Source organism: Botryllus schlosseri, chromosome 4, assembly GCF_051294905.1.
Source record: "Botryllus schlosseri isolate E-star chromosome 4, Bs_hap1, whole genome shotgun sequence".
Taxonomy (NCBI): Eukaryota; Metazoa; Chordata; class Ascidiacea; order Stolidobranchia; family Styelidae; genus Botryllus; species Botryllus schlosseri.
In genome coordinates, this window is record NC_137239.1 from 7,505,958 (window position 1) to 7,533,455 (window position 27,498).

General features: G+C 40.7%; 2 protein-coding genes across 7 annotated transcripts in view; both read right to left on the minus strand.

The window, feature by feature from the left end:
- Positions 1-26,703, minus strand: LOC145438060 (carbohydrate sulfotransferase 1-like). 6 transcript variants are annotated; one of them, XR_013914792.1, is made up of 7 exons: positions 25,582-26,492; positions 24,677-24,804; positions 16,934-16,985; positions 16,807-16,827; positions 16,679-16,753; positions 16,298-16,412; positions 14,659-14,672 (listed from the first exon to the last, which is right to left on the minus strand). XR_013914792.1 is itself a non-coding variant. In XM_080315441.1 (6 exons), the coding sequence occupies exons 1-6, from the start codon at positions 26,590-26,592 to the stop codon at positions 14,469-14,471; spliced, it is 900 nt and encodes a 299-aa protein (XP_080171567.1). In that variant the 5' UTR covers positions 26,593-26,703; the 3' UTR covers positions 13,623-14,468. The 6 variants fall into 6 exon arrangements, 5 of the variants coding, with proteins under 5 accessions (XP_080171565.1, XP_080171567.1, XP_080171564.1 ...); XM_080315441.1 differs by lacking the exons at positions 16,679-16,753; positions 16,807-16,827 and adding an exon at positions 26,579-26,703 and having other exon boundaries at positions 13,623-14,672; positions 16,883-16,985; positions 25,582-25,917; XM_080315440.1 differs by lacking the exon at positions 14,659-14,672 and having other exon boundaries at positions 16,883-16,985.
- Positions 1-27,498, minus strand: part of LOC145438096 (uncharacterized) — a 367,020-nt gene that overhangs the window by 303,320 nt on the left and 36,202 nt on the right. The gene's annotated exons all lie outside the window — the stretch shown is intronic.

Below are 27,498 nucleotides of genomic sequence, written 5' to 3' on the forward strand. Positions count from 1 at the left end.
GAGGAGTCCTCTCCATTACCAGACGATCTTCGATGGGCCGCGAACCGATCCAAACAGATTGTTGAAACTCTGAAGCACCTTCGCAGCCTTGGTATGAAGTATTTGCTAATAGGACATGCGCTCCGGCTTGGTCAGAGAAGACAGCATAGGTACTCAAGTAGAACTGGAGATTTAGAAAGCGCATTAAAACTACTTCAAGTGGAATTATCAAATGAATGCATGATAAGTATCTAGAATTGATACTTTCAAAACGAAGAGTTTCCCAATTAAACGGATGTGACTACTTATGAAATCGCAAAATGCATCTTTGCGAAGATTGAAAGATGAGTAGAATGACTAAAATGGATTCAGTTACCGTGATTCGGGGTTTATTTCACCCAGTTTTTATCAAATTTTTATTCATAAACGGTATAAAAACTCCTCGTATAAATAGGCCTACATTCCACTTTACTAAATCCAACGCGTAAGCAAGTATATTTTTGCCACAATCACTTTAGTAAGTAATGAAAGTATGCAAAACCGGCTTGAGCACCCCAAAATTAAAAAATAAAAGCACTTGGTTACTGACCACCGTATAGAAGCAACTTCCAAATCAGACTACAAGATTGTGTGGTTGTAAGCATCGCCCTCGTGCCGTATATGATCATTTTGTGGGATAAATCAGTTCGATAATACGCAATACAACAGCATGTAATTCTGTCATCGGACAGCACCCCTTGAAATACCCAGAGTGTGCAAAACATTACAATAACAATCAGTTTTCCATAGTTGCTGGTGGTCGTTCTCTTTTCCATTTAAAGATCCTTGAATCAATTATCATAAAGCTGTAAAAGCCGATCTTCTGTCGCCAGAAGGAACATCTCTACACGCTAGGAATTTTCCATTAGTGTTGTTTTGTCATCCGCCTGTTTTACAGCTAATTTTGTGAGCGTTGTACCGTAACCATGCGTTGTTTACTGCCATTATAGATGGTAAACCGTGGATGCGACACTCGCGAGCGTCACGTGATTTCACGCTCTAATTATACTTTACGGCACTGTTGTTGTTTTGCTTTGCGCTTATGCAGCAGGAGGCAGATTTCAACATTAGGATGGTAATATCTATCCATGGGGTATGTTTAGCGAGTAGCTGCTCCGTATGGTAACTAACTAAGGTTGTTGGATCCATGCTACACAATCTGCGATAATAAAACGACCAATACAATACCATTTCGAAGCCATTGAATACGGCTGCCCGAAGCGGGTTTCTTGCTTCTCGCGATAGAAGCTCCGAGGTGTCGTATTGAAAGTAATTATGCTACTAATGACGAGTTGGTATCATATCAATCAGAATAAGAAACCGCATTTCAGTCGAAACGTACAACTAAATACAATTTTTTAAGCCATAATAAATGGCTACCACACAAGTAGTAGAAATTCATAGATTGGGAGTAGTTACTCATTACGGGTTGGATTAGAAAAAACATTTTGGTTGGCCTGATCTATAAATCCCTCCTAATATTGGATATATGTTGGTGTGCACGAAATTATGCTACAGTGATGAGAATTATTGTTACTTGACAGGTGATTAACTGTGTAATAAATTTAGAATCGTACATAACTTGTGATAGGGATGGAGGGAGATGTATTTGATTGGGAGTCACTGTTGACTGACGACGTAATTCATGACCTGTTGTACAACGACATCGAAAAAAGTAACGACAAAGACGCACCTGGTCAAGTTGAGAAGCCTACAGCTAAAGCGGCTATTATAATAAATAGTATTTTACCTCATGACTTCATTCAACAAATCAGTGATAAAATCACGTTGTCTGAATATGGCAGGCAGAAATTTGATGGATTTTGGAGTGAGTTTGTGTCAAAGCCGGAATCGGCAACGGTGATACGCCACTTCCCTACTGAAGCAGTTCATGCACGAGAGTATTTCAATGAGCAGTTATCTCCGAGAGAGACATCAAAGTTCTTGCTTGACACAATGAAACATATGATAATGTTAGGCCCAGTCAAAGAGGATAAAACTATTGGGGGTGAAATTCGGCAGTTTGAAAGCGAAAGTCTTGAATATATTGCTGGATATACTTTGAACAAGGCACGAGGGCCTCCTGGACGTGAACGCTTCCGCTTGAAAATTGTGAAGCTGCTTTGCAATGACCAACCACGTGGTTCATTCATTTTATTTATGGAAAGGAAGGCCGGATCGTTGATGTATCCTACCGAGGAGTACATGTTTTTTTGTGGAACACGTGTATCTAGCATTCTGTAAAGAAGCTAACCGACACCCGTCGTTGATCAATTTTGAAAATGCTAAAATCATAATTTTCAGTGGGCAACACTATGAATCTTTCATTCATAGGATTTATGACATGTGCATGGAGGATGCATCCGAGTCAGATATACGACAACTTGTGACATACGTAACGTCGTTGATGATACGTGTTTTTTCGCACAGCTTTGCAAAGAAACTCTTTGAACGCCTGCACAGTGCACAGTGGAGTTACTATTGGAGCAATTTCCCTCCGAAGTCAGCTATCAAAATAGCGGCTGTTCATTTTTCTCAACAACAAGTCAATTTGTGCAGGCCAAGTGGTTAGCATAATGAATGATTTTTCACCTCACCGTCATTTACCTGGATTTACCGTCCATCTGTGTCGCTACGCGCCAGACTGTCTCCTTACTACCGTAAACAAAATTTTGGAGGTTTTGCTTCATAGTGTACTCCCGTGTGATAGATTTACTTCAACATTTACTTGATTACCTCTTGTCGTCATGCTATCACTGTTGCCCCATTTAGCCCTAACATTGCTTCCAATTTGCGATTTGCTATTATTATTCGATTTTTTAAAACTTTTTACAACCAGGACACATAGATAGAGAGAGTATACTGTTTGATGCATGTGAGATCATTCTAGTTGAAATCAAAATCTGTATCGTTAACTGTGATAGCTATCTACTACCACATATTGTGCATGCTTTTTTGCATATTTTCTGTATCCTCGAAGATGCTATCGGTCTACTGATACACATATGCATTTCTCTCCTGTATCGGCAATGATGCTGTCAATTCAGTGATTCACATATGCATTTCTTTTCTGTATCACTGATGATGCTGTTACTTTACTGTAATTCAAATGTTTCGATTGCATAAAAATAAATACTCTTTGTCTCAATGCCTCCTATAACACGTGATAAGGTGCTCAAATTCACTTCAGGCTTCTCATATCAGACAGAGACAAACATCAGAGTCGAGTCGAATATAATTGCTTTCTTCAACACGAGGAATGAACAGGTCACAAAACATGAAATTGAACAGATGTGAGAATGACCAAAATCGCACGGCTAAAGACCTAGTCATCCGTCATACTATATATTAGCATTTATTCAAGTCTCTTACACCAGGACCAATAATTGGGTATTATAATACCTATAGGCCTAGAAACGGTGAGGCCTACGATATACATAATGATACTGAAGCGTGTAGACTGTGACTTGGACTCATTCCGGAAAAGGATTCGAAAATGACTCGATCGAACTCAAGTCAAAACCGAAAAAAGTAAAATTGACTCGGACTTGTCTCGGTAAGGAATCGAAAATGACTCAAGTCAAAAGTAAAATGGACTCGTCTCGGTAAGGAATCGAAAATGGCTCGATCAGACTCAAGTCAAAACTAAAATGGTAAAATTGACTCCGACTCGTCTCGATCAGACTCAAGTCAAAACTTAAGAAAGTAAAATTGACTCGTCTCGGTAAGGAATCGAAAATGACCCTAGTCAAAAGTACAATTGACTCGGACTCGTCTCAATAGGAAATTAAAAATGACTCGAGCAGACCCAAGTCAAAACTAAAAAAAGTAAAATTGACTCGTCTCGGTAAGGAATGGGAAAAATATTGGCTAAGAGATAGAATTGTTAAGTTGATTGAAAACCCCTGTACATCAAATTTGACTCAATTTTTCTTTGCTCGCTTCAAGGCTTTTGGGCTGAAGCATGCAGATCGTTTTATGGCCTTGCTTTGCGAGAGGTGATTGATTCCATAAGCAGCCTGGCCGATATCGGGATTTTGGCAGCGTCTGCCCCGTTGTCTCTAAAAAATATATTTCGTAAACACAGCATTGCATAGTTTACTACCAACCAAATTCTCGAAGAATGCTTCGAAAACATCTTGCGTGAATGTCCCAAGAGCCACGCGAGGCATCTGTCGCAATAACTGTTCGCAGACGCCAACCAAACTTCGTGAGGTGAAGATGAGGCCTTCCATTGTTGGCAGCGCCATAATCCTTTTGGGCTCTTTTCGAGCTTCGGAGTCCTTCTGTAATCGAACGAAGAAATAGGACTGGGATGACTAATAGCAGGTATATCCCATTTAGCTACTTTCCAATTTGCCAGTTTGTCTGCAAACTCGCGAAAGAAACTTATTCTTTTATCATCCATGCTGTAAATTGGACAGTTCACTTTGCAAGTCACAATGTGAAACCACCTGTCATAAAAAAGATTAATTTGACTGGGTAGAAAATGCCATTCATTCGTACAATAGTCATACCGGTACATCATCAAAACGAAACCCGCAGTTCCGTGATGGTCCATCTGCTTAAGACAGATAGCTACCCTCTCACTCAGGACACTCATTGCCAGCCTCACATTCATCTACGCACATAGATTATTCAGAAAATAAATGAACGAAATGCCGAGTGGTCACATACCCTTGACCGAGGATTCAATTTCACGTGTGCCTTTGTTAGTCCAGATTGATACAGGACGAGGCTGGTTGACTCGGTGATATAGAGTTCCAGAACATGACTCCATAATATGTCATTGCCCTTGCCATCAATATTCATATACCTGGACCCCGCACTTCTGGACGAAAGCAGAAAATTCCTAGAAGTCTGCAATTCACAGTCCCGCATAACTTGTAAGTTTTTCAGCAACTTCAACGTATACTTACCTTGAGAAGATATGTGGAGGATTTGAGCACAAGTATATTAGCCTATCTGGTGCATACATATTTGGTGCTGTAAAGGCTGTATCAAGAGGTATCTTTTTCTCCCCAGAGATCAGCTTGAAAAAGCTGCGATTGATGGACAGACCGTCTGCTACAACAGCATGGATATTTAACCCTCTGGCTTCGCATTCATATAGCAGCTCCCAGAAGTATACTGCCAGGTCACCAGGTGGAAGCGAGGGAGTTGGATACCATGCCAATGGTAGAGAAATTTCCTGTCGAATGGATCGGACGTAGAAAACTGTAAAAAGAAATCATGAAGACAAGCTGCAACTGTATGGAACATGCATTTTTTACCCAAAATGTGTGTTGCTATCTCAGCTTTATTATTGAAAGGCGAGTCAACAAACCCAATCAGCCTGCCATCTCTCACAACTACATTTTCACGAACTGTCAAAGACAAAGGAAGTTTTACTTGCTGTGCCTAATGTCATCATAAAAAAATTGGTGCCAACTTTTCATTTCATCAAGCGTGATATAAGCCGGAAGAGACTTATGCTCTTCCATGATCGCCTCAATTTCTTTGATGGCAATCATATTAATTCCGGGAGTAGGCTTGATCTTATTACTGTGGATAAATCTACTTTTGAACACATCATCAAGTAGCATGAATAAGCGTTACCGAAAACGTTGGAGTGTCCTTGACCTTGGCAATACCAAGAAACCACTTTCTTGAACGAATTTTTATGCAGCTGGGGACCTGGAAAACAGCTCAACAGCCCATTGAATCACTTCAGTAGGGTATCGTCGAGCATTTCTGTGACATGACATGTTGCTCGACTGAGCATTAGCAAAAATTTTCTGCCATTTGCGTCGACTGACTGACTCCTGAAATAATTAATAATTTGCAAACAAAGCTGATCTGGAAGCAATGACACCACCTGTTGATCACATTCAATCTCATCAATTTTTATTTCTTCGTGAGTACTGAAACTGCCCATTAGCATAAAATTACTACAAGCGATGCAGATCCCATCTGTGTCAAAACTGTTCCCTGAAAAGTTATTCTTGCATTGAAATTACCTCATGGATAGCCTACTGCCTAGATCAGGGCTGGCCAACCTTTTCGGCCAAAGGGCCACATTCGATTGACGAACTTTTGCGCGGGCCACTATCCGCGTGAAGCGCGAAATTTTTTTGAAGTTCATAGGTCAATAATATTGTCACTTGACTATATTGCGGGCCCGCTGTATATCGCTGGGCTAAGTTTGCGAGAGGACTGGGCTATTCGGCGCATGGACATATCGATATCGAAAGCTGTGACCAACATGCGGCAATCATTTCGTGCATAGGTTTCACGGTGGACGGTCTTACTGCGAGCGCAAACGCAAGGTCGCATATGTTGAACGACACTTCGTCTCGTAATCGCGAATATAGTTAGACTCACTGTGATATATTAGGTGTTCTCCCATTTTCACAAAAGCGAGATAGTGTAATGGTTATGCGTCCGGCTTCTCGAGCGGTAGGTCGTGGGGTCGATCCCCGGCCGGGTCATACCAAAGACTCGAAAATCGGTATCCGCAGCTATCCTGCTAGGCGCTCAGCAATCACGGATAGCATGGAGGAGAAAAAAAACGGGGACGCAGACTAGATGACCTCATGGGGCCGTATCGTAACTCCGTCGTCAAAGCATCTCGATGGTGCAGGCGAAAAAGAATATCATATCTCTCTCTCTCTTCACAAAAGGGCAACAATATTACAAACAAGAAATCGAGTGACAACATATTGCGCTAAGCTTGAAGAAAATTTTTACCTTTGATAAATCTATCGCAAATTATTCTGCTTTATTGTAGTGTACGAAGATGTGCCAGTATCTGAATGGCTGATGGATCTGTCAATGCGCCGGAATTGATATTTTAGTCATCACATCTCAAGTATTGTGGCCAGACTAATCAAATTTTTGGTTGTGTCTGTGTAATCCATTTTTGATGATATTAGATATTTCGGAAATTACCTCGCGGGCCACTCAAAACCTTCTCGCGGGCCACATGTGGCCCGCGGGCCATGGGTTGGCCGGCCCTGGCCTAGATACATACAAATCATCTGAACCAAATTATACTACTTGCCTAGTACATAACAACCAGATGACCTAAATACATCCTTGGCCACTACTCTGTCCCATTCCATCGTACTATTGTATGATGCGCACAGCCTGTCATGCTGTCTGCAAGCCCCTTGCATAAAGCAATCCTGTTAAGTTGATCTGAACAAAATAACTTTCAAGGTTTGCAATCACCATGATGAACTCGAACCATTACTACTCACCTAGAAATGAAGTTGGAGTGCAGAATGATAGCTGGGGGAGCTGTACTTTTTCTGGTTCTACTTGCCAGCCATAACATGATATTGACTGTATCGTGACAGTCTCGTCTATTACAACACTTTTGTTCAAAATATAAAAACTCATAATTTCACCGACATCTTAGACTAAGCAGCCTACTAATACAACAAACCTCAATTCAGGTCTACTATGCTTTCAAACAATCCGGTTCTTTTCTGTATGACCAAATTATCATCCTCCTCAGTTATGAGCCAGCAATCTAGCAATTCATATAGGCGTTATTACAAAAAAGGCGAGTAGGTACAGCGGCAAAACAAAACTTTTCACCTTTGTAAACTTCTTTCAAGTATTTAGCAGCCGTTTTCACGGCTGCCAAAGAGGCGTAAACCTTTTTTGGAGGAAGTTCTTTCTTAGGTGTAGGAGACTTCCTGTGGGGTTGGAAGCTAGAGGATGATTGTTTTGAAATATTTTTTGTTGGTAGAGCACCAAGACGGAGCTTGGGTCTTTTACCGCCAGTAGTCCAAACTACATCATCTTTAGCGAAGTGATGGTCGCAAATGGCAGTACTGCAACATTAAATACTATAACTCTAATATCGTCGACTAGATCACCAATAACCATGGCACATTAGGTCACATTTACACGCAACGCTTGCTGATCGGGAAGTATCGACTTACGTTTCTTAATGTAACATTTCTTTTATAATATCTCCCCGAGTGTGGTCTCTGAGAGACAAGATGAAATTTGTCAACTTTTTCCGGTGAGATCTCTCTTCAGCAGTCTTTGCAAATTGGGGTCAGCGGATTATGAATAATGCACGCTTTATCTTGCTGGAACGTGACCAATTGCAGCCCGGCATTGCACAGAGTGTTGGTGCCATCGTTAAATAGTTTACATACAGTTACTGGATTGATTAGAAAACTCATGATTTTACTGCATGCTTCCACTTCGCAAATGGACGTGATGTCGCAGAAAGTCCGATATCAACTGATATACCATAAAACATTTCAAACAATGTCTTGAATATTCTACGGATTGTTTACTGCCCTTTGCTTTGATTCTGCATCGACCTTACCGATTAGTCAGTTATTGTGAGACTACATTCGACATCGCTGCATTGTATTCTGCACAAACCTCAACAGCTATATTGACCAGATATCAGCGAACTCAATAGGCAAAACTCTGGTAACAACCGTGAGCCTTATATGAAATAGTTATTCTTCGAAAAACACTCAATCATTATCCACTGAATTCTAAGCAAAATGAAGCTGTAGATTGCCACACATAAATCGCAATATATTATGGTTTCTAAATTTATTACACGGTTAACTGCAGCCAGGGCCGTAACAGCACTTCGTCAGGCCCCCCCCAAAACTTTGGTCTTGGGCCCCCCATAGGGTTATAGGCCTAACTTATGGGGGGCTTCGCCCCCCAGACCCCCCTCTGGCGATACACTGCTGTTTACAGCGATTCATAATATTCATTGGGAGTTTGCTCAGTGAATCAGCTTTTGCCACCTAAGCGCGCGAAGCGCGGAAAATTTTTAGAATTCATTATTGAATCCGTCAGTATGATCGGGAATTGCATATATACTGTTATCAATTTTTATCTCCTCTCTGCTCACGTAATCAGATTTCCCGGTAGAGCTGAGTGAGGTGTGTTTCAAAAGGTAGGACGACTCAATAATAATTAAACATCTTCGGGCGTATACCCGTTGGCAGGAACGAAACAGTACCTCGTCAGGCCCCCAAAACGTGGGTCTTCGGCCCCCATAGGGTGTAAAACGACCCCCCCCCCATCACGTTGTTCGCGTTTGTCACGAAATCATCTGTACTGTATTGTGAGGCAGCGCGAAACGCGAAAATTTTCGATAATTTATGATAAAATCGGTCAATCAGATCGGCGATTGCATATATATTATGCTATCAATTTATTGTCCTCTCTACTCAAGTAATTAGAGCTACAGGTAGAGCTGAGTGAAGTGTCTTGAAAATGGGAGGGCCCGTAAATAATAATTAAACATCTTCCGGCGGGCGGACCCGTTGATATGACTTCGTTACATGATGTTATTTCGTGACTTCCAGTCCGCTATATCAAAAAATATAGAATCGCCCAAACAGGTTTCTAAACTAAGAGACGCACACGATTTCAAATTGGTATTTCTTCACTGGCGTAAAATTTTTCCCAGTGGGATGGTATTTGTCTTGTGAGGTTCAGATTGCAAAGACAGGAACATTCGGCGCCAGTCATTTAGGCGCCTATGGACAATAATTAAACCTATATGTATTTTGTATATATAACGAAGTCTTCGGTCAGCATACGGGCATACACCTTTTCGGCCAAGGTTTTCTCGCTGCCGATCGTTCTGGCACACTTCTTGGAGACGCATGTTATATGGCCTAAAACTTGATTGTATGTCTTGGTGGGTCGTGGCGCGGTAATGGCCCGATAATAAAGATAAATATCTACTCGAATTCGCGCCCAGCGCGAAAAAATTTTGAAAAAGTTGCATAAATTTTCAAAAAATACTCTATGATTTATGCTAATTCACGAAATAATTTTGGGCCCCCTTCGAGCTCGGGCCCCCCCCAATTGGGGGGTTTGGGGTGCGGCAGTTACGGTGCTGACTGCAGCTGTCAAGTAACAATAGTTCTTATCACTGCAGCATAACTTCATGCATATCAAGATATCTCCAATATTAGAAGGGATTTAGATCAAGCCAACCAAAATGCTTTTTCTAATCCAACCCGTAATGATTAACTACTTCCAATCTCTGAATTTCTACTTGTGTGGTATAGCGATTTATTATGGCTTAAAAATTGTATTTACCTGTACGTTTCCCGGGCAGAGATTGTGAATTATCAACCATACAACCTTGGTTGATAACCAAAGGGAGCAGCACCTGGCTAAACCTATCTCATGAATAGATATATTCCTGTCCAAATGCCGTAATCCAGCTCTTCGTACATAAGCTCCCGGCAAAACAACAACAGTACCGTGGAGCATAATTGGAGCGTGACGATCGCGAGTGTCGTATCTACGGTTTACCTTAGTTATCTATACTGCCATTCGTGACTCTGTGTACTTGTCATTATTACGTCACAGCTACAAAATTATTTCTATATTTCGAAATTAGTTAACCACATTAACTGGCGGTCACTCCTGAAGGGGGCAGTCGTAAAGCTTCGAGGGGAATAATTTGCAATATGAACGTATTGTTTGCTGCAAACTTTGCTCAGTACCAACTCGTAGAAGCAACGTTATGGGGCTAGCATTGATAAATGATAGAATTTCCCCCGATAAATACCACAATTTTCTACTCCAATAGGTTGGAATTGAGCCGAATTTGGTATGCATCGCTTTCGTAGACCACCAAGGTTCACAGTGCAGAACCCACCAAGGTTCTTTTGTGAACCTAAACCCCTAAATTTCTGAGGTTCACACACAGAACGCGAACGTGAACCTTACGTTAACACCAGCCCTACTGAATTGTCAATTTGAGGCCTTATTAAACGGTTATGTCATTCGCTTCCAAATCCTATTCGGAAACAATGCAATCAGTGGCCAGTGCTCATGATTAGCGGCCATCCTCATCTACAAACGATGTTATGTCAAGCAATTAAAGAAACGGCTAAAGGCCGACATTTCAAGACATGAAGCACGAGATATTTCGTTACTGAAGTTAGCCGTGAACCGGCCTTTTAGTTTATGGCGAGTAGGCTACAGAGCACGTCTCCGTATTTAATTAAATAATTTGAGTAAGGCTATTTTACCAAGTCACACCGGGCTAAGGACACAGCGTAATATGAACGCACCCACTTATAGCAACATGTGTTAACAATGTAATTCACTGGTTTGAATTTAGAAATGAAACCGTATGCCACAGAGCATAATTTTAACTTTTGACGTATTTTCTGCTTCACATTTGGCCAACCGGGAAAAATAATTGCCCATCCCCGCGTACATCGGAACAAAGATTCTTTACAATATGACTTTGCGACACGTTGATATCGCCGCTGATCTTGGTGCACTTCGCGGAGTTGATGTTAGCCAAACTATCATTTCTGGATGTGCGTGGTTGTGCTCATAATAATTCGCGAGCCAGATATTCGTGACAATCATGTTGATGGGATCGCGAAAATCAACCGTGTCTAATAATGTATGCTGACATGAGATTTGGAATTCAATCCTTTCTCCAAAGGCTTTGCGAACATTGATCATTGACGCACGATAGAGGCATGCTCGCCAAAATCTTCGATATTGGTATGTCCAGGCGCCGAATAATTCTTTCCTTGGCAAATGAACCCAGCGGTATACAGAGGCAACCCGCAATATATGCCAGTAACAATATTATTGAATGAATTGATTCAACAACTTCGAAAAATTTACGCGCTTGGCGCGGCTAGGTCATGGATGCACAGTTGCACACAGAGTTTTCTAGAGATAATTTCGATTATGATGGGTATAAAGACAAGTCTTGTTGTTGCCTAATCCAGTTCTCTCCTATCGAACGACTAAAAAAAGATCATCAACATTCAAATGACCCGCGCAATTGTTTGTAAATCTCATATAGCCCTTTGGCCGAAAAGGTTGGTCAACACTAGCCTTAAGGTAGGGTTGCCATCGGAAAAGGAAGACACTTTTATCAAATCTTATCAGTTATTTCACCGAAATTAAAAACAGCTGACATATTTCGAAATATTTACTGGAAATTTTGTTGTGTTGACCAAAAAAAGTGATCAGTCTGATTAGACTCCCGAATGACCCACTCGAACGTCCGCAATACCTATTACGCGTCGATTATGTCGGTTTTCAGTTGACACTGCCCGTTAACCTAACCGTAACAGCTGCATAGGGGGACGCATTGCCAAAAAGGAGGACATTTAGGCGTCCTCGGAGGACATTTTGAATTTCCGGAAAACGGAGGACAAATCCTTCTTAAGGAGGACATAAGGTAATCCTATTTAAGGAGGCAATATGTAACAACAGAATCTCAACACATCGCATAGTGACGTCGCTGCAATGAGATAATCACACTGTCAAATTGCATATCGCATTTCGTTGAGCTAAATATTCTCTAACGACCCGAGTTAAAACTGTTGCCTTGACCACCGTGAACACAGCTACCTTGAATACAGCAACAACAACAGCAACAGCAACAGATCGATAGCTTAGAGCACGCAATTTGAACAATATTTTAATCATTTCTATTGGTCGATCTGCCTTGGAAGGCACCATCATCCCGTGTGAAACAGCAAAGCAAAAGGCGAACACGTGAATACCGACACTGACTACATGCATTATTCCAATCTATCGGGCTTTACTGAGCATAAGAGGTACACAAAGGATGTTATGAAGAAACATTAACACACGTGTATGTAGGAGTCAAGCTGCTTAGTGCAGGAAATTGTTTAAAGCTGCGGTTGCCGAACTTAACAGCAGTTTGGGAGGTCCATATGGTGATACAACTCATTGTCAGTATGGTAATACACGACATCAGAGTTGAGTTGTACAGAACAACTCTAAACATCAATGACATGATTGCAGCAAGTAAGTGCACCCGTCCAAATGAATGCTTACCGCATTTTAAAGGTTTTGCTTTTTCGGTCATTGATGTAGTTTTTCTCTACAGCATGGCCACCAATTACCAAAATGATTGCAAAGTATCAACGAGTAGGGCTGGGCACAATGATTCGAGTACTCGAATCTGAATCGAGTATTTATTTTAATGATTCGAGTCGAGTAGTAAAAGACGATTTTTTCGAGTACTGAAATTATACGCTTATCGCCACTGAAAGTTCATTTTCGATACTATCTTCGACTGTTCAAGCCTTGAAACCTTGATTGGCGGTATCGTAGCATAACAAACATATAGTAGAAAGCTACGACGGTTACTGGACTTGGCATATTTCAGAATTCATGATTATCCCACAACATTGTTTCCAAGTGGAATGAAATCGGTATTGTCGAAAAATACTAAAGTATCATTTATGAGATGGATAGCAGGCATTGTATTCTTTGTGGTGGCAGTACATATTTGAATTTGGCCGTATTGCATTTTGTTTTGACGTCATGAGTAATACTCGATTACTCGACTCGAAGCATATTACGTGATTCAGAATCGAATCACTCAGGTACTCGATTTTGCCCAGCCCTATCAACGAGACAAGTATTTCAAGAGCTTTGCAACCCCTGATTTAACCAACAATCACTAATGCGGGGTCCTTGTTGCCATGAGAATTTTATTTTGATATTGAATAGAAAACTTGTATTTTCTGCATATTTTACTCATCCTAACTATGGCTATTTATGGGTTCAACGCTAATTTTATGTTATTTGGATCCAGCGGGGCTTGATGGTAATGCATATCCAGCAAAAGAATAAGCAATTGAGACAATTTTGATGCCACCTCCCCATTCGTGTAACACTACCTCGCCTTAGGGATATAGGGTGGTAATGGTCGGTGAGGGGTTCGAAGAAATGAACGTTCGTCCGCATAACACTATAAAAATGTGATAAGAGAACTCTATAACAAATTGAGCATGGAAATGCGCAGTTCTGACGGGGTCAAATTTACCCCACCTCGCCATTCGTGTAAAGGTACTTTGCCTTAGTGATGGCGGGTGATATCGGAATACACTCGCTTTCATTGCAGTCACTAATCCAGCGGTCCCCAACATTTTTTACACCGTGGCCCCTTTTGAAAATTTTGAAAAATCAATGTCGTCCCTAAAGCCTTTGAGAAATTTACCAAGCCTTATAAAACTGTTGTTTCAAAACCGGTAATGTTTAATTTAATAAAATGATACATATAAAACACAATAAATATGATAGTTAATTAATTACATATTATATTTTCAGTATAATCTGATGATTGAGCTTTTTTGCTTTTAAGATGTCTCAACTGATGATTTGGTGATGGAAAGGGCCAGTCGTACGTCATAGTGAATATCAAAACACTGCACTGCTTTTTCCTCAGTAAAGACATTCAATTTCGTTTATTATAGTAAATTAGACTTAGAAATGATAATGGCCCAAAGTTTGGGAACCCCTGCACTTATTGAAACAGAAGATTGTTTCTTAGGATATCGTATTGACCGCAATGGGGTTTTGACTGTTTCAAGTTTCGAAAAAACATCTAATAAAACTTGCTTGAAGTGAACGTTGACCAAAACTCAAATCTACAATCTAGTCTAGTATGAGCGCATTGAAAGATCCTTCATTCCTTCTTCGCTTTCAAACAGTTTATAGCCCAACTTTTTCAGCACGTCTCCGCATTCCGCCTGAATACTCTTCACAGCTTCAAACGGAAGGAGTCCTCTCCATTGCTCGACGATCTTGGATGGGTCGCGAACCGATCCAAACGGATTGTTGAAACTCTGAAGCACCTTTGCAGCCTTGGTATAAAAGATTTGCTAGGACATGCAATCAGAGTTAGTCAGAGGAGACAGCATAGGTACTCAAGTAAAAACTCATTTACAAGTAGAAGTGGAGATTTTGAAGGCGCGTTAAAACTACTTCAAGTATCAAATGAAGTTAATAATTGCAAAACGGAGGTCGATACTTTTGAAATCGTAAAATGCATCTTTGCCAAGAACAGAATATGAGTAAAATGAATAAAATAGAATCAGTTACCATGATCCAGGGTCCGTTTTGACCAGTTTTTATGAAAGTTACATTAATAAAAATTATGTAAACTAGAGTTAGCATATTTTGAGATCCGAAGAAATTTTCAAAAATTCTGCGAAAACCCAGTACCGGAAAAAATGGTGATTTTGAAAATTTAGTAGTGTGTTGACTAAAAAAGGTTAGACTCGACTCCCGAATTACCCGCTTTATTACCTTACGTTTTTGATGTGAACTAAAATACAGGAAATTTTCCTTATCTCTACTCCCGAAACCTGTCGCACTGCGCTTTTCGTTGATTGTCATGGCAACTCGGGGTTCGCTGCGTCGGAATAGTGTTTTGTATCGCATTTTAATAATTCGTCTTAAAAAAGGACCAATACCCAAAACAAGGGTACATCTAGGCGTCCTCCGCGGACAGTTTCAATTTATTGAAAAGAGAACAAATCCTCTTAGAAGAGGTCTTATGGTAACCCTATGTAAACTCACTGCATAACTACTTTCTGCTTTACTCAATCCAACGCCTAAGCAAGTAGTTTTGTCGCAATCACTTGAGTAAGTAATTCAAGTAGGCAAAGTTACTTAATTACTTCAAAAAAGCAAAAGTACTTATTACTGACCACTCTGTATAAATAGAACAATATCACGTACACATATGAGCGACTTCAAACGAGCGTAAATGTTATTTCGCAATGACCAAATCGGACTACACGGTTACGTGATTGTAGCCTCGCCCTCGTGTCGTGAATGAGAATTTTATACGAGTAATCAGTTCAACTATACACGCAACAATAACAACTGTTGTTGTGAGTGTATTATTTCGTGAGTGTGTAAACACTATGCAGCAGGGGTGTCTCAATTTTTTTACAAATTTCACTGGCTAGTTGATAAAATTGTCATGTTACCTCAAAAATGCTGCACAGCTATAACAGTAATAAAGGTGAGAAGTTCAGAGTTTTCAAATGAAGAATTTACGTTATCTACAGAAAACGATGCATTACTAACTTCACTCAATTCTGACCCGTAGAAGCGACATTATTATATGATAGAATTTCCAACTGCAAATACTATTTTTGTCAAATCCCAAATTTTCAACTATAATATCTCCGCTTCAATGGGTTTGAATTGAGTCGAATCTGGTATGAATCACTTTCGTAAACCACGTAACAACTTAACCAGCAAAATTTGAAACAAAATGAAAAAATATAATTTTTTAATTAAATCTAAAATTATTTACTCTTATAGCTGTAAGTTGGAGGGGGGAATGCCATCTGAAGCGTATCACGTAAATTACTAACTTTATCTCCTAGCCAGTAACATTTAAAAACATTGATTTTTTGGAAAACACATCGATGCATAGGTTGAAACCTATGTAGGTAGTGGAAATAGGTAATACCTGTTTGCTTCCTTCGCCACCTTTTTTGACACGTTCCTTCAAAAGTGTAATGTTTGGATGAAGATGGTTCCTAATATTGCGAGTCACCTCGGACGGCAATGGTAAGTTTATAAATCTAAAAAGGTAATAACGTGCGTTATAATCGCAAACCTGCATTTACTTTCATCCCTCTTTGGAAGACACTTATGTCGACTATGACTTCTCAAGTGGATCGACAGCATGTAGCCGACAACAAAACTACACGACCAACACTGCTATTCATTCCTATTATAGTTCCTGAAATTCCGTTATTTCAACAAGCGAATGATGATCAGAAATTGAGGATTTCTACTCGAAATATAAATATTCAACTCCATAAATAAGAGCATATCGTCTTAATACCGTTTCATAGGATTTAGGGGTGTCGTTTTTCAGAATCCGAATGCATCCGCACAGTGACCGGATACCATTCGTATACATGACTCGAATTATTGAGGAACTCGATTACTTGGGCTACTGTTGTCGAATTTCTGATTCCATATTGCATGCACCTAGAAAACGGTTTTATTCCTATAAAAATTTTTAAAAATATATTTTCAAACCCACTGGAAAACTTTGTTAGCGCTTGCGATCGTATTGATTGCGAAATCCTCATACCGTATTCTCATGTATCTTCCTTCAGCGACGATAGACGATTGTACTGTATTGCCTGTCAGTGAAATATACCGTGATAAAATGTGGTAATAGTATAGGACTGTATGTGATTTCGCGTGCTTTGTCAGGGGTGGCCAACATACGGCCGTTAGGGTTGTTCAGAATTGATCGACTTTCAAAATGTCGCGGTTTTCAGTCCCATTCCCATGCCTTATACCATAAAAACATATTCTAGGTACTTTTTTTCGTAATTCATCCCTTGCATCCGTGTGCACATTGAGCTTGAAGAATATCGGCTAAAAATAGGGGATTCCCCTAAAATTTGAGTGTCGCTATTCGGACTAGGCTAGTAAAACGTCATATATAAGCTGGTTTGATGTAGCTATTGCGGTTGGAGTGCTACATAACCTCACTATAGAAAGTATTGTCAGTTCAGGACACCATTTTCATGTCCCACACTGCCTTAGAACTCCTTAAAACTGCCTAAGACTGATGGTCATTTTGTTGGATCACCTATCCTACACTCCTCAACCCTACCCGAGATTATTCATCAATTGCCGGGATCACCACGTGCAAAAATACAATTGTAAATGTATCATTCACTCACAGTCACATTATAAACATCACATTGTTCAAAGGAAACGAAACAAAAAGGCAAAGAAACAGATCAACTTGGCACATTGCATTGCACTGGGATGCAAAGCTCACGAGAAGTCGTTTCGGAGGGAAATTTGAGGCCTTGGCAGTGCTGGCATAGTCTGCGTATTGCAACGCATTTGAGAAAGGCAAACTTCTTGGCAATCGAACTCTGGAGAGTGCTATAGGAAAAGCACAGGCTGATCTGTGATCTGTCTGTCATTTGAACTGCTGTAACTTTATAATTTAACAAAAAATGTCAGAGCTCTTGTGTTTGACACAACACCCTCAAACAATGGAAAAAATAAAGGTGCGGTTCTGTTACTTGAAGAATTGATAAACAGGAAAGTTTTCTACTTTCTACTTCTGCTTGTCGCCATCATATTTATGAACTAGTCATCCGGGGAGGTCTGGAAGTGAAGTGTGTTTGGATCTGCGACCACAGGCCCTGAAAACACAGATTTTAATACCTTCCAAGAAGTGGAAAGATATTGATCAATTAAGAAGCTCTAAAACACTTCCGTTTGATGAATGCAGCTGGTTGGCGATCAAAGCTGATGAAGCTAAGCAAGAAATAATTCCACTGATGAAGCCATATAATGGAAAGCAGAAAGAAGTCTTGATAATAAATGACTACAGAGAATGTGCAACAGGCACCTTGGCGATTGTAGCTGCCCAATATATTGATAATCGTTTTCGCAAGCCTGGTGCTACTAATAGCACTGGATGGATGAGTCAAGGGCTGTACTGTCAAAAATGTTCATATGGAGAGAGCAAATGGGCTATTCTGAAGAGTTCATTAGAAAGTTGCCCTGCTTTATGTCCCAGCTTGGTTGAAAACTGGTAATGCATGTGACGCACAGTATATTGATCTCAAATTCCTTCATGGCATGACAGACTTTTCATTGTGCGATTTCACAGTTGCTGATGTGGCATATAAAAAGATGCGAGAACATCATTGGCATCTCGCCGAGGAAACGGTGGTATCAACAATGTTCTCGGCTAAACCAAAGATTCCTGACAATGTGCTGCTAAATTGCTGCAAATGCCAATCCTTGAACAATTTCGCAGAGGTAGGCTATACTTCTGAGTCTAATCTCTGACTCTGTCTCTGAGTCAATGAGTATGGTTGCTTTAATTGAACCGGAATCATGGTTTCTATCCAATGCTATACATGTCGAACCTGATTGGTTTAGTCTTCCAGTTTCGGAATGGCATACTGATTCGCATTTCGTGACTGCTCAAGAATTTGTGAGTAGCGTTCAAATAGTTAACGGCGCAGCAGAGCGTTTGGTGAAATTGAATACCGACTTTGATGCTTTCAAAACAGATGACAAAGAACAGCGAGCGACCCTCGTACAAGCCGTGGAAGATAACGGGAACAGATATGCCGATTTCTCTAAAGCAACCATTTCATCCGGACCTGATTTAAGTAGTATTTGCCAAGTTGATCTGTTTCTTTGCCTTTTTGTTTCGTTTCCTTTGAACAATGTGATGTTTATAATGTGGCTGTGAGTGAATGATACATTTACAGTTGTATTCTTGCACGTGGTGATCCCGGCAATTGATGAGCAATCTCGGGTAGGGTTGAGGAGTGTAGGATAGGTGATCCAACAAAATGACTATCAGTCTTAGGCAGTTTTAAGGAGTTCTAAGGCAGTGTAGGACATGAAAATGGTGTCCTGAACTGACAATACTTTCTATAGTGAGGTTATGTAGCACTCCAACCGCAATAGCTACATAAAGCCAGCTTATATATGACGTTTTACTAGCCTAGTCCGAATAGCGACACTCAAATTTTAGGGGAATCCCCTATTTTTAGCCGATATTTTTCAAGCTCAATGTGCACACGGATGCAAGGGATGAATTACGAAAAAAAGTACCTAGAATATGTTTTTATGGTATAAGGCATGGGAATCGGACTGAAAACCACGACATTTTGAAAGTCGATCAATTCTGAACAACCCTAACGGCCGTAGTATAATAATTTTGCAGCCGCCTTAATTTAATTAGCGTTTTTCTACGGCCGTCAACACGACATTTGAATTTACGAATTGGCTCTCAAGTTGTTGAGAGATTTTAATTAAGCTTCAAAAAATTTTTCCCGCTTTTCAGGGTGACATAATGCTGGCTTGTCTAGCAGCACCCTAACCGTCCTGATTGCCAATCAAATTAGGGTTTGTTTGCCGCGAGAAGTTTAGTTGGTGGTATAAAATGACACATGACGTCTGGTAACGACTTGAGTGCGTCCTCAGTAACCAAGCAGCCTCCGATAGAGATACAAGAATAACTCCGAATCTGATAAATCAAAGATTAGTCACCCATATCTCAATATACTCAATTACAGTATACTTTAGCCCAGTGGTTCTCAACCTTTTTGTCTTCGCGGACCCCTTTTGGCCCATCACGGATCACGCGGACTGCCTTAAGTTTTAGTTCAAATTCAGCTCAATTATCAGGCAGCGGCATCCGTCTTGTGCAAATATCAACTGTAGGCCAATAATAAACAGCAACAAAATGACCTTTCTTGAAACTAACATCATAACTGTATGTAGAAATTTGGTGGACTTTTTTTCATTACTACGCAAATTCTGCATCTGCAATTCAAGAAATATGTGGTCGTGTTTTGAAAATCCCCGCCTTCGGTTTGATATGAACGAGAGCCGTAAATCTATTTCCTCAAAGATAGGTAGCGGTGAATGTAATAGTAACGCGTGACGCATCCGACGACACCTTTCCGTATTATCGCAACATATATGGCTCCAAAATTGAGAAACAAGATTTCAGTCCCTTTTTTGAGATATATTAGGGAAAAACTATTTTCAACAAACCTTCACAAAACATCTTTGAACAGCAATATGTTTGTATCAGTATGCTATTGACAATTTCTCAATTGAATGAGTCTGGACAGTAGGATAATGCATCTCATACGGTCATTCTGTTGTGGTGCGTCCTGAATCTTTAGCAGTTTTGAACCGAAACTGCCTCGTGATTTCCCTAATTTATAAAAGTTACAAATTGGGTTCTCAGTCATTTTGCAAAGTTGGGGCTTCGCGGATCAGCTGAAAATCCATCATGGGCGCCCGGTTGAGAACCAAGTGCTCTAGCCCGTTCGATATCCCATCGTTGAGCTGATACCGTTAAATTCGATAACTGGCACTTCGACCGATACCCACGGGCCACGATAGTTAATCCGATATCCAAAAGATAAGACATCTAGCTCAAGGCAGATTTTCAAATCTTCAGATCATTTATTTGAACATCTTTACAGCCATTGCTATATTTGGTAGGGGACGAAATAAATTAGAAAAGCTATGTCTGGACGACTGCAAGTTAAAAAATATATTATCATATTTCCAGTATAGCATTCGCAGAATATAATTCTCTATACTGCCACGCTGTGACGTTACGAAAATCGCCGATATTTGTTTACCACTAATGACCTATGCCGATATTTCGTTAAAAGTGTGATATCGATCCGATATTATTGACAAACCTATAATCGGTCGGGCTCTGCTGTATACCCAGACATAGGCGCCGACTTACGAGGTGGCGCAGCCACCTCGTGACCACATTTACGAGGTGGCGGCCACCTCGTACAAATTGTGACCAGTAATTAAGTAATCCGGCGAATCGATGCGACCTCGTTAAGGACGTCTTCGACTTTGATACGCGCGTGTGCGTAGGCGCGTATAGCCACGGGGGTTTCGGGGGTCGAACTTCCCTATTTGAAACGCGAAACCCCGTCATTTTGAAATGATCATTCTAACTCTAATATTCAGTTACAATACAATAATTGTGTTATCAATGCTCCGCGCGGCCGATTTGCGAGAAACGTGTTGTCAATTAGCGAGAAGAGTCTATGATGATCTCCCGCTTAGATGGTCGCGAAATAAGGTCATTCATTCCCATGCGCGTGGCAATCGTCGCTAGTCTGATTTATCGCGTCTCGAACAAGCCTGGTTCCGCAGGCTTGAACATGAACTTGAACAATCGCATCTGCAATAGGCCCAGCTCATACTATATCATCACTTGCCTGTGCAATCGCATCTGCATTGGCGGCTTCGTCCTGGTGTACACGATATCATCGCTGGCCTGCACAATAGCCTCTGCAATAGGCCTGGTGCGAAAGATGTCATTGCTGGCCAACTATCGCGTCTCGGGCCTAGCATGCTTTGGCTCTATCTCTCGCTGGATTGCGGTCGAATTTACGCTAATTAGTTATTGTTTTATGTCATTGATTAAAAAGCAATATCGCGAAACTGAATAACATCGAATCGCTGCAAACAGACTTTAACGTGCGTAATTGATTCCCGCTCATACTTCAACGTAACGATCAGAACATGTGTATCATGGCTGAGTTTTGAAAGACGACGTAGGTTTGAAATAGGTGCCATCAAGTTCGGACATTTTGATTTGCAAAAACTGTCGCCACGACTGCGTAATACGCGGGCGTATTTAATTGTTCGCCAGGGATCAGGGGCTCGCTAATTGACAGCCCTCTCGGACTCTTTTGGCAAGCTTATCATACGCCCAAAACCGTCAATACGAAGATATTATATGATCGCCATTTACACTTGTACTTAACCGGAATTGAATTGATGCTATATTGGTAAATTTGAAAAAGAAATCCAAATCCCACTGATTTTTCGACTGGATACGCGCCTAGCGTGTGCTGATAAGCACCATCCTACATCTCTCTCCCGACCAGGCGCCCAAATAGACGTTCTGCTTTTCTGAATTCTAAATTATGTGCGCCCATATTCGTTTACAATACCCTTCGTGAGCTAGCTAGCTTCGTGATAGTCTCGGTAATCGGAGCGATAAATTGAAGGGCGTGTTGGTGTGTGCCTGCAAATTGGAATTCATTTATGCGCAGATTCGTTTCTCTAACAAGGCTCTGCCAGTGACATTTATTGGGAAATGCTGCAATACAGCTGAAACACCGATTGGGAAAACAATTGTCGGGACGAAAGCTACGCAATATGGTGTCAGACTCAAAACCCATTCGTGGCGATACTGATTAGAATACACGCTTTCTCATTTGCAACCATCCATATTCCTTATTATCTACTCGATGCATTCGTACTCCGAAATTGTCGCGCAAGGTCATTTTTCAGTGTCCCTTTCATTATTAACGTGCAGTAGGTCATGCCATGCCATTGTCAAATATTGATACATCTCAAGATTCTGGGTCGCACAAATTCTCATTATATTCGATTCGTTTGAACAGGAAACCTTCTACATTCCGATAAACTTGATTGCTGGATGTACTCGTATCGAGAACAACGATATCGAATATTAAACTATTAGGCATTAGGTAGACAGTGGATTTCTATTGATAAGATTGCGGCATGCGCCCGGAAGTGGAATTAATGCAAGCCCAGGGTTGGCCAACCTGCGGCCGTAGAAGGGAATTTGAGCGGTCGTCAACACGTAATTCAATTAGTATGTGTTGGCGGCAGTCGACATGCAAATTGAATTTACGAATTGACCGATGTACTCCCGAAATGCTTCGCGAACGTATCTCGGGGAATGCACCAATGCCGCCCAAATCGCTGTTTTAATCTGCAAACAATTGCCGCGATGCGAGTTGGTCAACGCGAAGCAAGAAACCGCAAGACACAATTACTGATTGGCTGCGCGATTTCGCATTTGTAATCATCATTATTAGGGATGGTGTGAACCTCTGAAAGGTTCAGGTTCGTGTGAACGCGAACCTTTTTGAAAGGTTCTGTGTGAACGCGAACGTGAACCTCATGACGTCACGTGACGTCACATTGCTAATTCCAACCCAACATTTCAGTGAAGTGATAGCCTATATTATTCTACACGATACCTCGCGTCAACTCGGGCCACATAATGCCACAATGCTGAAGTACATATTACCGTTTTAAACGTCGCCAAATATATCGACTGGGGCAATCAAATGATAAAATAATCCCGTAAAATCAATCTCTTTCGCCGCTTTGCCAACAATTTCGACGAGGAGTTGCAAGGGAATATAAGCTTAACGGTCTAGGCCAGACCGGACAATGCATTTGGCGTCTGAGTATTGCGACGTTGATATTGAGCAGAGTGTAAAACGGGTTTCTATATACTTACTACCGATATTACCCCATTAACAAGTTATACAGCAGTAGCATAACAACACCCCAATCGCGGGGATTCTGTTCTTATGATACAATAAACATTTGAAGTCAAGATTGACACCATACACATTTTTTACATCAGACAACGATATCAATTCCATTGATTGGTTTAATAAGCATCATTCGCTGACTACATGTAGTGTAGGCTATTTCGCCCTTGATGTTGTGTCATTACGGGTGGAGCTCACAGCAGAGAGCCACTAAATATTCACAAATGGAAAGCTGGATATTTCGAGCAAACTTTTGTAACAAAGCACGTAAAATTTTTGTGATTATCCAGGGGTATGCTCGTTTAGTGTCCATTTTTTGTTATGCTGCCAGCGCCACGCATAGAGTGGACCGCAGTTGAAATGCAATCAATTTCTACCAAAGATGTCATAATCAAGTGAAAATTGTAACATATGAAAAAGGTTCACAGTGCAGAACCTACCAAGGTTCGTTTTTGAACGTGAACCGCTAGATTTCCGAGGTTCACACACAGAACGCGAACGTGAACCTCGCGTTCACACCATCCCTAATCATTATGTCTGCTTGAAATATTCGAGAGTTGTGGTGTCACTTAACCAGGCTAGTGCATTTCGTTACTCACACGGCGCGTAGCGCGTAAATAACATTTGTGCAACTCCAGATTCTCAGTGACGTAAAATATGATTTTTGTTCGATGCATTCCGTCGGACGGATTGGTAGCGTGGTTACTCTCTCCAATGATCGTACCGTCTTAAGATTCCATTTAATAACTCGACTGCACGGTTTGATATTAATGAGTGCAGGGCCGATATTAAAACGTCACGCGAATGGTTTAACGCCAGCGGCATGTACATTGTACAGTAGTAAAGTGCGTTTTAGTGCGACGATGACGTCATCGATATGGAACAATTATGACGTCACAAGACTTCGCCACCTCGCAAAAAATTAAAAGTCGGCGCCTATGTACCCAGAATAACGTTTTTATTCTGACCTTGGTCAACGCTGTCCAGATATTCGATATTCGCATTTTGCCGGGGACAGTATTGATTTCTGATTTCTCCTAAGACTTTTTTTATCTTTGACTTGCCTTCAAGCTTCATACGAGAGGACGCAATCGACCTGAAAATTCAACAAGAAATATACCGGTGCTTCTATGCATTTAATATCGAATGCTGTTCTGTTACTAGGACGTGTCGAACATTAATATGAACAAGCATAAAATATATGTAGACAGCCATATTAGGTAGGTTTAAGTTCGTCGATTACAATTTCAACATATGACCTGAGATTAGGGTTGCATTCAAAGCAAAAATCAGTTTGAAACCAACGTGTTTGAAACAAGGCCCTAGTTTGAAACATCTTTTTATTGTTTTTTTGTATGTTTGTTTTTTTAGACATAACGTCACGAATCTTTAATTGTGACATGATTGACGTCACAGTGGATTGACATCGACAATTGAAAATATAGGGTAAATACGGCTCTTTCGACGAAAAGGGCTTTCGACCACTGTCAAATACAGACCATTAATATCTTTTTCCGGGAGTACATCGTTATGCAGCATTTTTACTGCCGGCGGTCATCATTATCAGAACACTCTTTCAGTACCAAAAGCTATATCTTCTTGCTAAAACTGATGAACCGACGACGATTTCGAGGGTTGCAGCCACGCTACAACGTATACGTTGGCTTTATTGGGTACAAATCGTCCGTAAGCTCACACCACATCTTTTTTCGACAGTATTTATACAACTGTGCCTTAATTATACATTTATACAATGTTTTGAAAAAAGAAACGATTATGTGTTTTACAAAAAGGCATTTGTTTAAAAACACCGTTTAAAACATTTTTTCAGCAAAGTGTTTTAAAACACCTTTTCTTTTAAATGCAGTCCTACCTGAGATCTCTAACCAGATGAAGAACGTAAGTATTCTTTTCCATCCGCTTCAGATGCCGATATATATCCTCCAAGTCTTCCACAGAGCAGACCCGAGTAGTTTTGATGATGATCGGACTCGAATTTTGGCAAACGTTCCCCAGAATTTCATCGCGCATTGGATATCCGCAGTTCCCATTCGGTTTCAATCGCTTACATGACTTCCGGTAACTATCTTGTAGTCCGACACTTGCGCCTGTGAAGCAAAACCCGTCTTTCCTGCACGACGCCCCGTCTTTCCAACCAGATACGCTGAATCCGTACTTGTATTCTTCATCAAGATTCGTGAAGTTACAACTGAGAAGTTGTTTTAACAGTCTTAGTTTTCTATTCTTAGAAATACCGGGAGTGCAGTCAAATCCGAATGGATATAACGGTTCGTACAAGTATGTACTGTTGTTGGTTGCGGCAAACACTTCGCCTGTAAAACTGCTACCGCATCGGGTTTGGGTCAAAATGATTAAAACCTTTTGGCGGTCCTTTTCGCTTGATAAACGACTGAAAACGTTTGGAATGTCCTTGAAGTAACTTAGTGCGAACATGCTGGCGACAAATATCAACGTCGCAACGGACAGTTGTCTGCCGCGAGTAATCATCATTGAGTAATGGACAAAGCACACCAGGCCGATATTTTCGTTAAACAAGTATTCGCCCAACGACGAAGAAGCGACGATTCCTAAATACTTGCGTGAGGATTGCTAATAAATTGTCTTTCGGCGTGATGATTGCCTTGAGAATGCTGAGTCAGAAGGCGTTCATAGAGTTAGAATGTATAGTATTAGTTTGAGCCAGTCCTGATATAGGGGCTTCACATATCTTACAGCCTAGATCAAAACAACCTATATTCTGTAAAGAAATCCAATAAATTATGTTGAATCAATAATATAGTGTGGAGTGCAATTCAATCATGCACCCCACTATAACGAAAATATATCCTTGACCAGTGATGGTTCCCAACCTTTTTGTCTTCATTCCCCACTTGAGATTTATTCAGATCAATCATTCCCCACTACCCAAAACTTTCGTCATTACGGAGCAGCTATTAGCTTGTTTAAGTACACAGACACACAACCACACCAGTACGTAAGACAATCGCCTACATAACTGCAACATAAAGCGTTTTGTGAACCGATATCGGTAGCCCTCAAAATTTAGCGAAAGCGGTATTTCACGTCATATTGGTCGTGATGGATGCGTTTGTGACGCCATCATTGGTTATCCAGGGTTAAAAAATGAGTTTTTGTGAACAACATGCAATATATTCCAGAGCAGTCAACTGGTAACGGTAATTGCGCATGTGTTTCCGTAATTATGAAGGCCTGTGCTTTTAAACCTTTTTTAAGCTCCATTCGCACTTCTTTTTTTAAATGAATTTCATATGCACTAACCGAAAATTGTTATACAAAAAGAAGATGACGATACTTAACAACATTTTAAGTATCTGCATCTTAAAAATGACTGCCTGATTTCGTACGTTATGTGGTTAGGAATATGAATCAACACCTGAACCAATATGGCATTTAAAAGGTAATTTTGTAAGTAAGTGCAAAAATGATACTTACATTCGACATCCGAGTACTCGGACTCAGTCTCAATATCACTTGGCAAATCCGTTCCAATGGAAACCTCGGCCATAACTGACTAGAATAAAAACTGCGAGAACACAAACAGCCGCTGTGACCGGTGTTGATAATATGTGTCACTCACTTGACGTCACAATGCACATTCCGCTTTTTCTGTAAACATGCCAATATTGGACCTTTCAGTCAAAATTACGGCAATTTCCGATTGAGTTGAAACCCGGAAAGTCGGTAATTTCGTTATGAAAAAAAAATCTGAACATGATTCCGCAAAGTTGTCATGAAGATGCAGTTGACC